The sequence below is a fragment of the Paroedura picta genome, chromosome 2 (genome assembly GCF_049243985.1).
Source record: "Paroedura picta isolate Pp20150507F chromosome 2, Ppicta_v3.0, whole genome shotgun sequence".
In the NCBI taxonomy this organism is placed as follows: domain Eukaryota; kingdom Metazoa; phylum Chordata; class Lepidosauria; order Squamata; family Gekkonidae; genus Paroedura; species Paroedura picta.
The window spans coordinates 89,345,356-89,361,157 of record NC_135370.1 but is presented as its reverse complement, the minus strand read 5'-3'; the positions used below and the strand labels follow the sequence as shown (position 1 = coordinate 89,361,157).

Genomic DNA, 15,802 nt, shown 5'->3' with positions numbered 1-15,802 from the left:
GAACTGCACGTATACAACATCACCACATGCAAAAATCTTTATGTAACACTCATGCAAATTCCTACACAATAGGTAGGAACTCTGTTTGGTACGTGGGAACTCCATTTGCATAAAAATTCCATAGTTCTGTTATGTTTGTAGACTCTGTTCCACTGTTGTCTTTTATATTTCAATCAGTTATATTATACAAGTTTATATGTGAATGTAACACTTTATTCTCTGTATTCTAATGATCCATGGTATTTTCTGCTTGCTATGTGTATACTATTAACCTATATGTCTCTCTTGTTGCTGTATTGCTTGATGATTTTCCTCCCTTTACTACAGTTTATTAAAGTCCCATGTGCCATCCATCCCAGAGTAATCTTTGATGCTATGAGCAACAAATGGAACCTTCCTGCTCCCAACCTGGTTGTCTCTTTAGTTGGAGAAGAAGGACACTTCCAGATGAAACCTTGGTTACGCGACACTTTAAGGAAAGGACTGGTGAAGGCTGCACAGAGCACTGGTTGGTTCTACTCCTAGACGGAGAGCATAATTCTTTTACATCTTTGTCCAATAAGACTCCTATCAGGCAAAAAGGCAGGTTTAGAGTTGCCAGCCCCCCTGGTGGAAGTGGGGGTCCCCTGTCACTGATCAGGTGGCTGGCAGGAGGAATTGCCAAGAGAGAGAGAGGGAAGCAAAGGCTATGTCGCTTGTGATGTGACGATGGTACCTCTGGAAGTGACACCATCACATTGCCAGTGTCTGGGCAATACTCTGGTATTTGGGCAAAACCTCTATGGTAGAAGCCAATTTTACCATTGAGTTTTTGCCCAAATATCAGAATGTTAAGGCAAAATTACTGCGATGACATCACTTCCATACATGTTATGTCATGTATATGTAATGCCAGGCTTCCTGATTTCTTAGAAGATTCCAAGCCATTATTTGGGTTGCTAGCATTTGGAGGAATATGGGCAGCTTGTCATGTTGCTTTTAGAGCATTTGGGAGGAAATGAGATGAGGCTCCTCTGAATCCTAGGAGAAAGAGCCAGTGAGTTAGAGACAAAGGCAGGAGCATCCATCCATTCAGAAGTCAATCCAATGAGTGGAAAGAAACCAGAAGTGGTGCATGGGTTAGTTTGCTTCCCAGGAGGATCTCTTTCCATTCCAAGGACATATGAAGGTGGAAGGACAGAGATAACTTCCATAGGCTCAAACTGACTATGTTTTCATGTTCATCTATATTAAATCATTGAAACATTGTTACTCTTGTCATAAATTCTTATGCTATCAATAAAGCAAAAGAATCTACAATCCAAATAAACAGAGGGCAAAATAACAGACAGATATTATAGTTTTAGGATGGCCCCTGAAGTCTTACATATGATACATTTGGCACCATAGGTGACAGCAACAATACTCTTCTCAACAGATTCTAGTAAATTAAGATTGAAATTACAGGGAATGTGAGAGCGGTGAACCTGCATGAACAGAACTGTGATTCTATGTTCAAAACCAAAATTTGTTTGGGGTGAAAACCTGCACGCTTTCAATATATCTGAGTTTATGATAACACAACTTATATCCTGAGAAAGGAAGAAAACTGCAAAATCACTTAATATCTAACAGTTCTAAAAATAATTTCAGGTGCTTGGATCTTTACGAGCGCCTTGCATGTTGGAATAACAAAACAAATAGGGCAAGCAGTCCGAGATCACATGTTGGCAAGCACTTCGTCCACAGTGAAAGTGGTTGCAATAGGAATAACTTCACTGGGAAAAATTCAGCACAAAGAACTTCTGGAAGATGTTAAGGTATGCACTTTTTGTTGTGAAAATTTTTGTTGGGAAAAAAAGAAGAGAGGTGAAAGAGACCTGAGAACTGCAACTTCTTGGATCCATTGTCTTCTACGTGGTGGGATATATGGTTGGACTAGTTGGCACTAGACAGGTACAGGAAAAGGTCGCTATAAAAATGTAGCTTGGTGAGACTTGCCAGTGCACTGGACCAGAGAAGGGAAAAGATGAGCCAAGTGTTTGGGAAATTGTTAAGTTATTAGAAGATAAGTTATACTAATTTAAGATGCAGGTGTGTTGTACAGATATTGGCATTTTTCTTATCATTGGCAATGCAACCTTATTGAAACTAGGCTGGCATCCCTATACTGCACAAGCAATGAGGAGGATATTTCTACACCAGCGGGACTAAGCTGGCAATCAGGCAATTGGTATACCCTGTTTTGGACTCTGCTTGGAGCTTTCCAACAACTGAAAAAAGAATGGTACCTTTTCCCATGACAATTAACTAGAAATGAAAATCCAATCCTAGAGACAGTACTTAATAGAGATATTTCTGGGGGGAGTGAGAATATAGCTCATAGAAATATCTTCTGAAAAATTGCAAAAAACCCATTCAACACTATTTCTAAATGAGGTTGGTCAATATTATTAAAGCCATTAATGTTTCAAAGATGTTCTTAATATTATCAACAAAACCTAAGACATTTCCTTTGAATATCAGGAAACGTGTTATAGTGAGAAAAGCAGCACTTACTAACCTTATTAATATCTGGAACAGCTTCGCTGTATAATATAAAAAACTAAGGCTGAGGTGGGCAGTGCTAGTCGCCCCACCCCCCAGACTTTGGACCAATAGGGAGTCAACACAGCCTGCCCTCCCCAGCCCAGCCAGGGGCAATCTGGCAAGCTCGCAGCCAGTTTGCCCCTGGCTGCTGACAGGGACACAGTACTTGGGCTGGGGGTTGGCCTCCTTTCCCACTTAGGCTGGGAAGCCCTCACGCCGCCTTGCAGAGGTTGCGCGAGGTCTTCCTGGCCCAACTCCCAGCCCAATGAATGCTGTTGCAGAAGTTCTTTTGCCTCCTATTTCATCTGCACAACAACCCTGTGCAGTAGGCCTCAAATCTGCAGGGAGTCATACAGAAGACATACACATGGCTTGGCGGTTTCTTCCCTCCAGCAATGAGGCCTGCCAGAGCAGTATTTTAAGTGAGAAGGGGCTTTTCTGTCAGCCACCTGTTTGGCAGAAAGAGAAAGCTCCCCCCCTCTCAAAAGGAAAGCACAAGTCCCCCCATAGACTCCTCTGCGTTGCTCTAGGAAACACCTCCCTCGCCTCAGCCAGGGTCTGTTAGAGGCTTCTTCACAGCAGGCCTGATGGGAGGGGGGAGGGAGGGAGGGAGCATACTTACCAGACACCGTCTGAGGCAAAGTGAGGGAAGTTGTTGGATGTGACAGTTAGGCCTGTGCAGTAGGCCTAAAGTGTTTCAACTCTACAATAACCTGTGTGGGAGGCCTTACATTTTCTTCTCCTCAACAACTTCAAACTGCAAAGCAGTCCTTTCTGCCTGGGGAGGTGATCTTTATAGTCTCCTGTAATTCCAGGAGTTCTCCAGGCGCCACCAGGAGGTTGGCTACCTCTGGGTTGGAAATATTCCTGGAGGTTTGGAGGCAGGACTTCAAAATTGTTCAATGCCTCAGAATCCCGCCTTCAAAGTAGCCATTTTTGCCTGCAAGCTGATCATTATAATCTAGAGATGAGCAGCAATCTAGAGAAGATGGTGGAGGTTTGCAGACTGCAGTTGGGGTAGAGTGGTGCTTCCTGGGCTATGTCCTTCCTGGGCTATGGGCTTTGGTCAGCCCTTACCAGCAACTGTTTGTATTTTAGGGTGCAGACAGACCAGCATCAGTCCTGTGAGTCTGGAAAGTTCAGGAAGATCTAAAGAAAGAATATTTACAGCCTGAAAATGAAAATAGTGAACAAGTAAATGGCTGGGAACTGAAGTGACTTTTTTCAAGCTTGGCCTGGTAAAAATATAACAGTATTTTCCAGGAAGGTCCTATGAACTCAAAGGCATAAGTGGCCCAGAATTTCAAGTTGAGTTAGCTTTACATCAAAATACACAGTGAGACTTTGGGAGAAACTAGGTGATCCAGTTTTATTAGGCAACAACTTGGCCTTGTGAACAACAACAGGGACTGCAGTTGCCAGCAGTAGGCCTCAGGCTTCAGAAGGACAGACATCACCAGCCAATCAACCAAGGGGTGTCTGGGGACATGTGCATTCCTTTAGAAGGGACGCATGTGAGGGGACAGAGCTTTCCTTTCAGTATATCTTCCTGGAGATGAGCTTCCAGGGAATTCTCAGACCCAACCTGGAGGCTGGCCTCCCTAAACCTCAGTGGGGTAGAATGCTACACAGTCACCCCTCCAAAGCAGCCATTTTTGCCTGGGGAGCTGATCTTTACAGACTGGAGATGAGCAGCAATTCTAGGAGATCTCCAGGCCCCACTTGCAGGTTGGCTGTCCTTGGTCTGAACATTTTATCAACTGTAAAAAAATGGAGACAGAAGGAGCAGAGTGTACCGTGTAGTGTGACTACCCCATGTGGATTAGGGCAGGGTGACATTTCAGTGTCTGTGGCCTAATTCACACAAGAAGGGAAATGACATTGAATGACCGACCATTTATGAGTCTTAGGGTTTTTGGAAGATCGTGTAAAAAATGGTTAAATAAATGAGGAGCAAGGACTACACTCCAACAAATTGGCATTGACTACAATTACATCTTATCTCTGAATGAATCTTCCATTATGCACCAAATTAAACAAAGGCTCCTCGATCAGGAATTCCAAAAAGTCCATCCTACTGTCCAGGCAATTTGCTATCCCCGAGCTCTTGGTCTCCAAGTGAAGCATGGGATAATGCTGGCTTATTTCTATAACTTGGCAAATCCCCTTTATCACAGTGCATTTTCGCTTGCGCGGCTTAACGCCTTTCCATCCAAAGTATTACAAGGGAGATTTGCCAAGATTCCTTTAGAAAATAGACTATGTCCCTGTGAGTTAAACACTCCTGGCACCATGCAACATATCTTACTGGATTGTCCCTTGTTTATTGTCCAGTGAAGGAACATTATACCTCTCATACCCAAATGGAGAAATCATTCAAAAGACCTGATCTGCCAATTTTTGTTGAGTGATAAGGATGCCAATGTCAGCTTTATTATGGCTGAATTTTTATCTTCAGTTTTTAAACTTAAACTCAAACATTGAATGCAGAACTGGGAGGAATTGGTTGGCATTTAATATTCCCCTAAGAAGAGCCTTTAGTCTGATTTTCCTTTCACATATCTGAAGACATGGTTCTTGAAAGCTCATCTGTAATCCCTATGCCACAATTCCCAAAGGTCAGTCCTCTCTCACACTCAATGAACATTCCACACCACAAATTCTTGACACTCATCTCTCCCACCCCATCCCCTCATTTGTCACCACGCCACCACAACCTCCCATACAACACACACATTCAACCCCGTGCCCTTGCAGACTGGACAACTCTTCCCCTTCCTCTTCCCACCATCAAGCTCTAGCACCTGTTGTATTCCTGGATACAATGGGCTTTGCCCCTACTCTGTATACATAAAATTGTTACCATTCACCCTAACAAAATGCTGAATGTTCCAAAGCCTCCTATTGGTAGAATCTTTCCTACTCGTAACCAATTGCCGTTCTTACTCAGGATTCTGAACTCCACCCTCTGAACATTTGAAGCCTACCATTCAAGGTTGTTGTGCAGATGAAACTGGATGCTGTTGCAGGGGTTCTTTTGTCTCCTATTTCAACTCTGTGTAGTAGGCCTCAAGTGTTTCATCTCCACAACAACCAGTGTGGGAGGCCTCAAATGTTTCTTTTGCATAAGAACCCTGTCCACCCTCCAAAGCAGCCATTTCTGCCTTGGGAGCTAATCTTTATAGTCTAAAGATGAGCTGTAATTCTAGGAGATCTCCAGGCTCACCTGGAGGTTTGCTAACTCTGGGTTGGAAATATTCCTTGTGATTTGGAGGTGGGGCTTCAAAATGGTATAGTGCCTCAGAGTCTACCCTCCAAAGCAGCCATTTTTGCTGCAGAGCTGATCTTTACAGTCTACAAATGGGAAGTGATAGTAGAAACAATGGTAGAGGCTTACAGGCTGAGGTTGGTGTGGAGTGGTGCATATGTGTCCCACCTGGGTTGTGAGCTCTGGCCAGCCCATATCAGCAACATTTAAAAAAAAAACATTTTGGCGCAAACGGACAGACCAGCAAGGGTCCTGCAAGTCTGGAATATGAAGGAAGATCTAAATAAGAAATATATAGACCATGTCTATAGATAGGGGCTGAAGTGACTTTATTCAAATAAAATAATCAGTATTATAATCAGTATTTGCCATGAAGGTCCTCTGAAATAAAAGGCATACATGGCCCAGAATTTCAAGTGGAGTTGGCTTGGGAGTTCACATATAAAGGGTTTAAAATAAAGTAGACAGTGAGATTGTGGGGAACTAGGAATTCCAGTTTTATTAGGCAACGATTTGGCTTTGCGGACAACAGGAAGTGCAGTTGGCTACCCCTGGGTTAGAAATATTCCTTGAGGTTAGAAAGTGGGGCCTCAAAAGTGTATAATGCCTCTGCAGACACTCAACCAGCAACTTAGAATCCCCCGGGCTATTTCAGGTATTGCAGAAAGGAGGCAAGGTTGCTAGATAGGTGTAGGTTCATGTTCTGGAATTCTACACTACCTAGATGTGCCTGAACCTGACTTGGGTCAGGACTGTTGTGCACAGAGAGGCCTCTTCTCAGGGTTGCCAGCTTCCAAGTGAGGCACAAAACCCACACCAAACCATGAGCTATTGTCTGTTGTATTACGGCATGCAATGGGCTTTACTACTAGTACAGATAAATAAAAACACATAAGTAGTTTTGGAAGGAATGTGTTTGCAACCTTCTGTGTTTTGTTACCAAATCTTGCATCTTTCAAAAGGATGTCATTCTTTTGTCATTTAAAAGATATCTGCTTACTGTATTTGATTGAATGTTAACTTCTTTAATACAACCAAATACATTATAAAAATAGTTAGAATGTCTCTGTGTAAAGAGTAATCTCTTTTTTTTAATACAGAATAACAGTCTTATAAACTACAAATCTGACTATAATGCCCAGGGTCCTCGATACTTTCTTGATAACCATCATTCCCATTTTATTTTGGTGGATGAAAAAGAGCCAGATGGGACTACAAATCTACGTCTTACCTTGGAGAAACACATTTCAGAACAGCGCACTGGCTATGGAGGTGGGCAGAAATGAATGTATGAATGAGAGTCTTAATTACTTCTTGCATTATTACTGTTCAAGTTCCTAATAGGTACAAGGCACTTATTTGATTGAATAGCAGTCATGAGATTTTTAACAATATTATATAACTCATAATATTTTTCTGCATTGTTTAACATATCAGTATATCTAATTCTCTACCCAGCCAAGTTTGAGGATATTTAAATCCAGAGCCCAGGGTCGTGAATGAACAAGACAAATATTTCTACAAACCTGAAAAGAGCCCGAGGTCCACAGAAAAATTTTAAAATCAAAATGGTAACAGGAGTGTATGTAGCTTTATGAAATGGATACCCTGGGCCATTCTCCACTTAAAAAAAATAGCGTTATGCCAGTGCAATGGCATAACGCTATAAAAAATCGTGCCTCCAGCCATTCCTCACCTCCTGGCTCTCTCGCTTTCCTCTGTTGCCTTCTTGCGCTTCTTTGCACTTTGTTCACCTGCTTGAAATGGCAGAAGAGAGGAACACGCTATACACATGGCTTTCCTCCACCTGTCAATCAAGCCAGGCAGCCAATCACCTTTCTCCATGTTTTAAAGGGCCTGTGATGCAAGGTTTGTTTGTTTTTTTAAGTCAAACCTCTGCGTTCCTATGCCTATGCATCTAATCATAGATGCATAGTGCTTATTTTACTGCCACCCCTTTTGGAATTATGAGCCTTGAAGCCTGAATCTTGTTCCCAATTTTTTTTGGGGGGTGGGGCGGGGGTTAGAGAGGCATGCTTTGTGCGTTAACTGGTGGGGAATTGTTTCTTTTTTGCTCTGCCTGGATGATTTAATGCATATTCATTGCTCCAGGCTTTTTTTTAAGAGCCCTGTCCCTGGGAGAAGGGAGAGGGAGGTGGGTGTGAGGGCGGCCAATGGAGGCAGAGATAGTGCTACTTTGCCTCCACATATTTCCTTAACGTGTGATTGCTGGTTGCTCGCCTCTTGCTTGAGCTTGCTCGGAATCCACTTATGTGGATTCCTCAACTTGTGCTTTAAAATGGAGGATGTAGCTGCTGGTTTGCTGCTGGGACACTGGATGCTGACGATGTTGTTTGAAATGCCAAAAATATTGCGTCAGCAAAAGGTAAACCTTTCACTATATTTTCTGGGAATGGAATGACATCCACAGTAGCCACTGCTGGGAAACCACAAGTTTTGCCAGCATTTTAGGCTTGGTTCTGTCAGTAAAAAAAAGGTGGGCAGGTCCCTTTCCAGGACTCTTTTGGCATATGGGGGAAGACTCATTAGGACATGGGCCAGCAGGAATTGCAGGGTCTTGCTACCATCTGAATTCCATGACTGACCCAGGGCTGGCTGCTCGCTATTGGTCAATGACAGCCAACTATTGGTCAATGAGGGGAGAATAATGATATAAGCTGCTTTCATTCTCCATTGTGGAGAAAGGTAAGGTGTAAATCAAGTACATAATAAATGTAGTTGAAGATGGGGGGACAGAAAAAGATAAGATTTTTATATCTCATTTTTCTCGACCCTAGGAAGTCTCAAAGCAGCCTACAAATGGTTTCCCCTCCCTCTCTCCATAATAGGCACTTTTTGAGATCTATAGGGCTGAGAAAGTTCTGAGAGTTCTGGTTGGTTCTAATAAAAGGTATTATGTGGACTGTGAAATAATTTTGGAAGAAAAGCTACTGCTTCTCATGAGTGTAATGTTTAATCGTTTATTTCCTAGGAACAGGTAGTATTGAAATCCCTGTGCTTTGCTTACTTGTGAATGGAAGACCTAACATACTTGAGGTAAGAAACTAGTTTTACCCTATGTAAATTACAGTGCTGTTTAAACACATATTCTGGTGCTAAATTTGCTGAAAACCTGGCTAGACACAAATACAGACCTGTGTAAATGTGGTGGCAATTGAAGTAAATTGATCAGTAACATAGACCCTTTCATTTACCTGTCAGTACTGCAGCACAAGATTACATTTACCAAATAGTAAAGAAGAGCTTTTATCACCAAATCACCTCATTTGCTTTGATGAAATTTCCCCACCAAATTTCATTTCTTTTACTCCCACATATTGTTCCTCTTGTGGTCTGGAAGGATTCTGTGGACTGTTGATTGGAGTTCCAAACAGGCAGGGACCCAAACTGAGTAAAAGTAGTTTGCATAAAATGATTCATGGGTTTAAGGCAGAGCTGAAATTTATATCAGGGCGTTTCCAAACATCACTTATGTCCTGAGTCATTATGCTATAAGAGTACTCATTGAGAATCATATATTTTTGCTAAAACTCTTCCTGATTGCCAGTCTAGATGTTTTTAGCTGCATGCCTCTGTAGGCTAGCTAAAGACTAGCTAAAAGCTGTGAATGAAAATTAAACTGTATAGCACATGTAGAAGTAAATAAGTGGTTCATGAGCTGTTGAATAAAAATGCAGTTCAAACCATCTATTTCTTTAAGATTGCCGTTTCAGGTTTGGGTCCCCCTTGTGGAGAAAAGTGATGTGTACAAATGCAATATATAAACAAGAAATAAGAATGCTGCATATCTGCATGTGTAACTGATGAGCAAATTCCCTACCTAAGGAGTCTCAAAGCAGCCTACAACTGCTTTCTCCCTCTCTCCCAATAGGCTGAAGAACTAACACATATTTGTTGTTGTCTTAAACACTGGGATTGGGCAGGAATATTTTCTTCCTGTTTTCTTTGGTTTGGTGTTTGCTGAACATCTAGAGTCTAACATGTGTTTGCGTCTTTAAAAGCGCATTTACAGGGGCTTGGAACATTCTGCCCCCTGGCTCATCTTGACAGGATCTGGTGGCATAGCTGACGTCTTATCAGCACTAATAAATGAACCTCACTTAATAGTGCCACAGGTGGTGGAAAAACAATTAAAAGAGAAATTCCCCACTGAAGATTTCTTGTACAAGGACATTCTTCAGTGGACCACTGTGGTAAGTTTAATTCTTGGTGGTACAAAGAAGTTGTTCCTGTAGGCATGCTTGCCTGTTTGCTAATTTCTGTTGTTTACCAATTTTAATTAAAGGTTCTAGTTATTACCTAAAGGTAAAGGTAAAGGTATATCCTGTGCAAGCACCGGGTCATGTCTGACCCTTGGGGTGATGCCCTCTAGTGTTTTCATGGCAGACTCAATACAGGGTGGTTTGCCAATGCCTTCCCCATTACCGTTTACCCCCCAGCAAGCTGGGTACTCATTTTACAGACCTCGGAAGGATGGAAGGCTGAGTCAACCTTGAGCCGGCTGCTGGGATTGAACTCCCAACCTCATGGGCAGACAGCTTCAGACAGCATGTCGCTGCCTTACCACTCTGTGCCACAAGAGGCTCTAGTTATTACCTACAAAGCCCTTAAAGGTCTTGGACCCACATATCTGCTGGATCAGAATACCTGTTGTATGCTGCTGTGACAGCATCATTTATCTTGGTCAAGCCTTCTAATGGTGCCACACTGCAAATGGATAAGATTAGCAGTTGCCTGTTTTGTGCATTCACCTTGTGGAAGGCCTTGCCTGAGGAGGCCTGAAAGGCTCCTACACTTCTATCATCCTGCAGAATGTGCAAAACAGAATTGTTCAGGAGGTTCATATAAAGGATTTAGAACTGTAGTAGACTGGAACAGCTCAGAAAAGCACCATGATGATGGAATGTCTTATTCCTTGTCTTTTGTATTATTATCTAATGTCCTGGTTAAACTCTTTAGATCCAGAGCATTATTGCCTGTCAGCATCTTCTAACAATTCATGATTTTGAGCAAGAAGGTTCAGAAGAATTGGATACAATCATTTTGAAAGCTCTAGTTAAAGGTAACCTTATTTTTAATCAGTATTGTCTGTTCCAAAAATATTTCCCAGCAAATTACTGCCTCATTCACATTGTTTATTTACAGCTTTTCATATAAATACTTAAAGCAATGACCAGTACAAGATAACAACCATTAACATGCAAAGCAATTTCAATTAAAATATTAAAACAATGCTAAAAACGTTATGTTCTCACAATGCAAGTAAAATGGATTTTTTTTTACTCTCTTCATAAATACTTGTTAATCTTTTGGTTTTCTTGTAACAGGCTATGTTTGTTTTAACCATACACAAGTTGTGGGACTTGAATTCTTGAACAATGGCAAATGCTGTTGTCTAGCTTAATTGTGGAACACTTTGGATAGACAGATACCAGTGCTGCCTGGATTGGTTTCAAAGGAGTGGAATGGGATAGGAGTGTCACAATTTGAGCAAAATTATTTGCCAGTGTAGTATTCATAGAAAATGCAGTATGGAGGAACCCATATGGAATAAAAGTAGGCACAGGTCCACAAATTAATCCCATTAATCCTAGTGGGAGAGTAAAGTGGTACAGTGGACAGCCAGTGTGGTGTAGTGGTTAAGAGTGGCAGAGTCTAATCTAGAGAACTAAGTTTAATTCCCCAGTCCTTCACATGAAGCCTGCTCAATGACCTTGGGCCAGTCAATTTTTTTCTCAGAATGTTCTTAGCCCCACCTACCTCATGATGTGCATGCTGTGTGAGCCTCTTAGAGACCCCTTAAGGTAGAGAAGAGCTGGGTATGAAAACCTACTTTTCTTCTAAAGCGCTCACTTAACTCGATGGAAATCAATGAGGCTTAAAATGGCTTAAGTTTGGATAGATCATGTTCAGGGCCTTCTAGTGCCTCTTGAAACTGTAAAGTGGCTGTTAAAAAACCTGAAAACATTAAAAACAATAAGTAATTGAGAAAAGATACTATTTATCTGTGCTGTGTTCTTTCATTAAGGCCTTGAGTTCATGGTGTTTTTGTGAGATTTAACTTGCTGTAAATCTATGTCAATGTTCACGTTACATTTCTGATAGCCTGTAAGAGTCATAGTCAAGAAGCTCAGGAATACCTGGATGAACTGAAGCTGGCTGTGGCCTGGAACAGAGTGGATATAGCTAAGAGTGAAATATTCAACGGAGATGTTGAATGGAAGGTAGGATCTCAAATGTGCTTGATTACTTTGCACTAATTTAAAGATTTGATGGAGTAATGCAGACATGTTGATTCTGGGCAATACAGGAGATTGAGAACAACAAACAAATCTCAAAATGTAAATCAAACCATGTATTACATATATATGAGAAAGCACTTCAGCCTGTCTGACTGTAATTTTCATAGGAATTTAGTGATTTGTAATGATGAACGATTAACTCCAGAATTTAGGTATGTAGAGCTGCATGTTTTGATACTATATCCTGAGGACATTTCAATGGCATGAACTTTGGTGATGGTGTAGCTAACATTCATTGCAAAGTTTGGAATCTCCATGGCAATATCTCCTCAACTGTATTTACTGATGGGACCAAATACAGATTACCCCTTAAATTGGAGCTAACATGCCTTCCTGCATTGTGTAGGGGCTTGGACTAGATGACCCTGAAGGTACTTTCCAACTCTGATTCTATATAATGAATTTCTCCACCCCCATCAATTAAAGTATTTGATGTGAACTGGATACAGAAACTTTCTATGTGATTGTTCCAAAGTACAGCCGGTCAACTCAAAGAAACACCCAAGGAGTCAACCTGGGAATGTTAACTGTTGTAGTGAATCTAGTCCTGCTCTTGGCTGAGTATTATGGGAAGTCATTCTACTTTACCTGACTAGTAGGCAATCAGTGATATGTCAGTGCCTTCTACAGGGTGCTATGCCAAAAAGAATGGCATGATTTCTTTTCAATGACTTAATGTATGAACAGCTCCTGCCCAATGGGGGAAAATACAATTTTCACTTGCATTTTTTTGTCAATTCAGTCATGTGACCTAGAAGAAGTGATGATGGATGCCCTGGTGAATGATAAGCCAGAATTTGTCAAGTTATTTATTGATAATGGAGCCAACATATATGACTTCCTGACTTACAGCCGGCTACAGAGACTCTACTGCACTATCTCACCTAAGTGTCTCCTTTATTCACTTTTGCTTAAAAAACATGAAGAAAGCAGACTCACTTTGGCAGGGATGAGTGGTCAACAGCACAAAGAAATGATGGATACTTGTCCACTCTTCACTCTCCATGAAGTTTCCAGGGTGCTGAAGGATTTTTTACATGATGCATGCAAAGGTTTCTATCAAGAACATAAGTCTGGAAATAAGAAGAAAAATGTAAGTTTATGGAAGACGTGAGTCCTGTAGCCTTACCAGGCTCTTTCTAATCCTCAGTAGTACTTATGGCAGTGGTGTTCAACCCATGGGCCAGGACCTTCTGGTGGTCCATAGAGCCTTACTCACTGGGGCACAAACCTCCTATAGTGTCACAATGTTTTTGGTAATTTTTGAAAGCATCTGCTGCTAGTACACATGTATAGAGAGTAAGTTCACCAGATCTCCTGCCTCTCTGAACTATACACTCAAGAGGAGCAATAAGCAAAGTTAATTTATGGTGCAATGGAGTCCTCTGTGGTTTGGCCCATGGCACACCGCTCTCTAAAATATACCTCCTGACTAGTGTTCCTTGACCCTAACTCTTTTGGTCTGCTTCCCATGGTTCTGGCCTTTGCATCAGTGAGGTCAGTGTTCTAGCTTATTATCAGCCTATCTATAATGCAGAATGCATGCAAGGTTGAAATTTATACTATTGATTAACCAGATACCCCTGTTTAGAAATATTTTCTTATAATATGAAAGCAAATATATAGCTTGTAGCATTGTATTGGGAAGTTCACAAACTTCCCAATAGTTGGGATAGTTGTTTTGTGCTTGTAATTCATTGTATTCATTACTACTGTGGCTCTATTGGTTTGAAGGCAGCCATTTCTGTGATCCTTTTGGATCCCTCCTGCCTGGAAATGGAGGAGGGGAGTAAAATGGACAGCTAATCAGTATAGCTGAATATGTACAAAAAAAATGTTTTTAAGCTTGAAAATTTGTCTTTTATTATGATCCTTGGATAAAAGCAACACTCACCCCTGCCATCTAAGAGTAGTTAAATCTGATCACTTTGATATTCTTCTTGGTTTGGGAAGAGTGGTAAGCAATTTAAACTCTCCCTATACTTTAACACTTGGATGGCACAATAGAAATCATGCTATTTCTTTAAATGATATGCCCAAATGCTGATGCTTCAACTGTCAGGCTGATAGATAGCATCTTTACAGAAAGTCAATATTCTTTGACCTTGGGGAAGTGAAGAAACAGAGTTACCTGCTATTTTGTGGTAGGTTTCATGTAGTCCCAAGGCTTGAGCCCAAACTCCACCATATATGGAATAATATCATGGTCCTGAGAAACAGATATAACCTCTAGACTGTGAACCTCAGAGTGTTGTCTGGTTCTTCAACTATTTTAAAATAATCTTAAAAAAATAAAATTGAATCCCATTCTGCACAAAAAATGCATTTTTATACCCATATGTTGTCTTAAGGTTGTGGAGATGTTGTTTTCTTAGTATTCAAAGCATGTTTTCTAATGAAAAAGTGTAATTCTACTTCTTCCAAGTTAGCATACCATTCATATAATACTAGGATATGATTCAATTGATAATTCTCTGGGCTGATACAGATGATGCATGATAGTAATCCCAGTCACAATTTTTCTGTTTTGTGAATTGCTGTTTTATTTTGTTTATTTTTTATTTTTTATGCTTACTTGGTACATCCCAGTCCCTCACTGCGTGCATGTAGGGCTGCCCTTTCTATTTAAATGTAGTCGGGGGGGGGGGGGAGCAATGTGATGGTCTCACATGAAGTCTCACATACAGACTGGGCCCCGTGAAAGATTGCTAAAGAAAGAACTCTATGATCTGGCAGCCCTAACTTATTTAACACTTGAGAAGAACATTATACTTATATGTGCAGATTCCAGATATAAGGTTGTGTTCTTGTCTGCTTCTTTAGGATAAATTACATTCAAAAAGGTTACCTGGCCCCTTGGATATGAATCAGAAAAGTGAAAACCCGTGGAGAGATTTATTTTTATGGTCAGTACTTCAGAATCGGCACAAGATGGCATGCTATTTCTGGGCTATGGTAAGCTTCAAGCTCCTCCAGGCTGCACCTTTTAGAGAGAAGTGAATTCTTTTTCTGTTTAACGTCACAGCCACAAAACCATGACAGGAGACATAGGTTGTTGCTTGGAGAAAGCACTCCAACTTCTTGCTCTTCCTTTGTTTCCTGGGGGATTAGGTACTGTGTATGGACACCTGGGATTGCAGAAGGAAAGCTTTGCAGAGAAAGAGAAACAGAGCAAGCCCAACTTCATTCTGAAAGGCTTGTTTCAAAGAGTGCCTCTTGTGGGAAAGGTCAACCTGTGGTTGGGAAGCAGAAAATCATCTGGCTTTGGGTTTTCCCACAACTAAGAACTTGAAACAAGGTTTCTCTCATGTCTTTCTCATAAATACGGCATACCATGTGCCTTCTGCATTAAGAATTAGGATTCTTGACTGGGTAATGGAGGGTGGCTAACTATCATTATACTGCTTGTGTCCTTCTGCCCACGTGAGCAGCAGCTGAAGGGAACCTCAAGTCACTGGTGTAGAAGAAGTAGAAATCTTCAAGAGCAAGTCAGAATGAAACAGACCGGTACAGTTATCACTGAAATGGTTGTCCACAAAAACATTGGGATGTGTTAGTGATTTTAGGAATGAGGCGTATGGACTACTGATCTCTTCTAGCCAGAGCCTATTTTTAACAGCAGACATGGCTCCAAGCCATCCAG

General features: G+C 41.3%; 1 protein-coding gene across 1 annotated transcript in view; it reads left to right on the top strand.

Moving 5' to 3' along the window:
* The window catches only part of TRPM5 (transient receptor potential cation channel subfamily M member 5), a 45,376-nt gene that overhangs the window by 708 nt on the left and 28,866 nt on the right, over positions 1-15,802 (top strand). The window contains exons 2-10 of the mRNA XM_077321521.1: positions 328-508; positions 1,633-1,799; positions 6,937-7,108; positions 8,829-8,893; positions 9,859-10,050; positions 10,817-10,919; positions 11,963-12,081; positions 12,902-13,252; positions 14,983-15,114. Coding sequence (XP_077177636.1) covers positions 376-508; positions 1,633-1,799; positions 6,937-7,108; positions 8,829-8,893; positions 9,859-10,050; positions 10,817-10,919; positions 11,963-12,081; positions 12,902-13,252; positions 14,983-15,114 — 1,434 coding nt within the window. The 5' untranslated portion in view covers positions 328-375. The remainder of the gene's footprint in view (positions 1-327; positions 509-1,632; positions 1,800-6,936; positions 7,109-8,828; positions 8,894-9,858; positions 10,051-10,816; positions 10,920-11,962; positions 12,082-12,901; positions 13,253-14,982; positions 15,115-15,802) is intronic.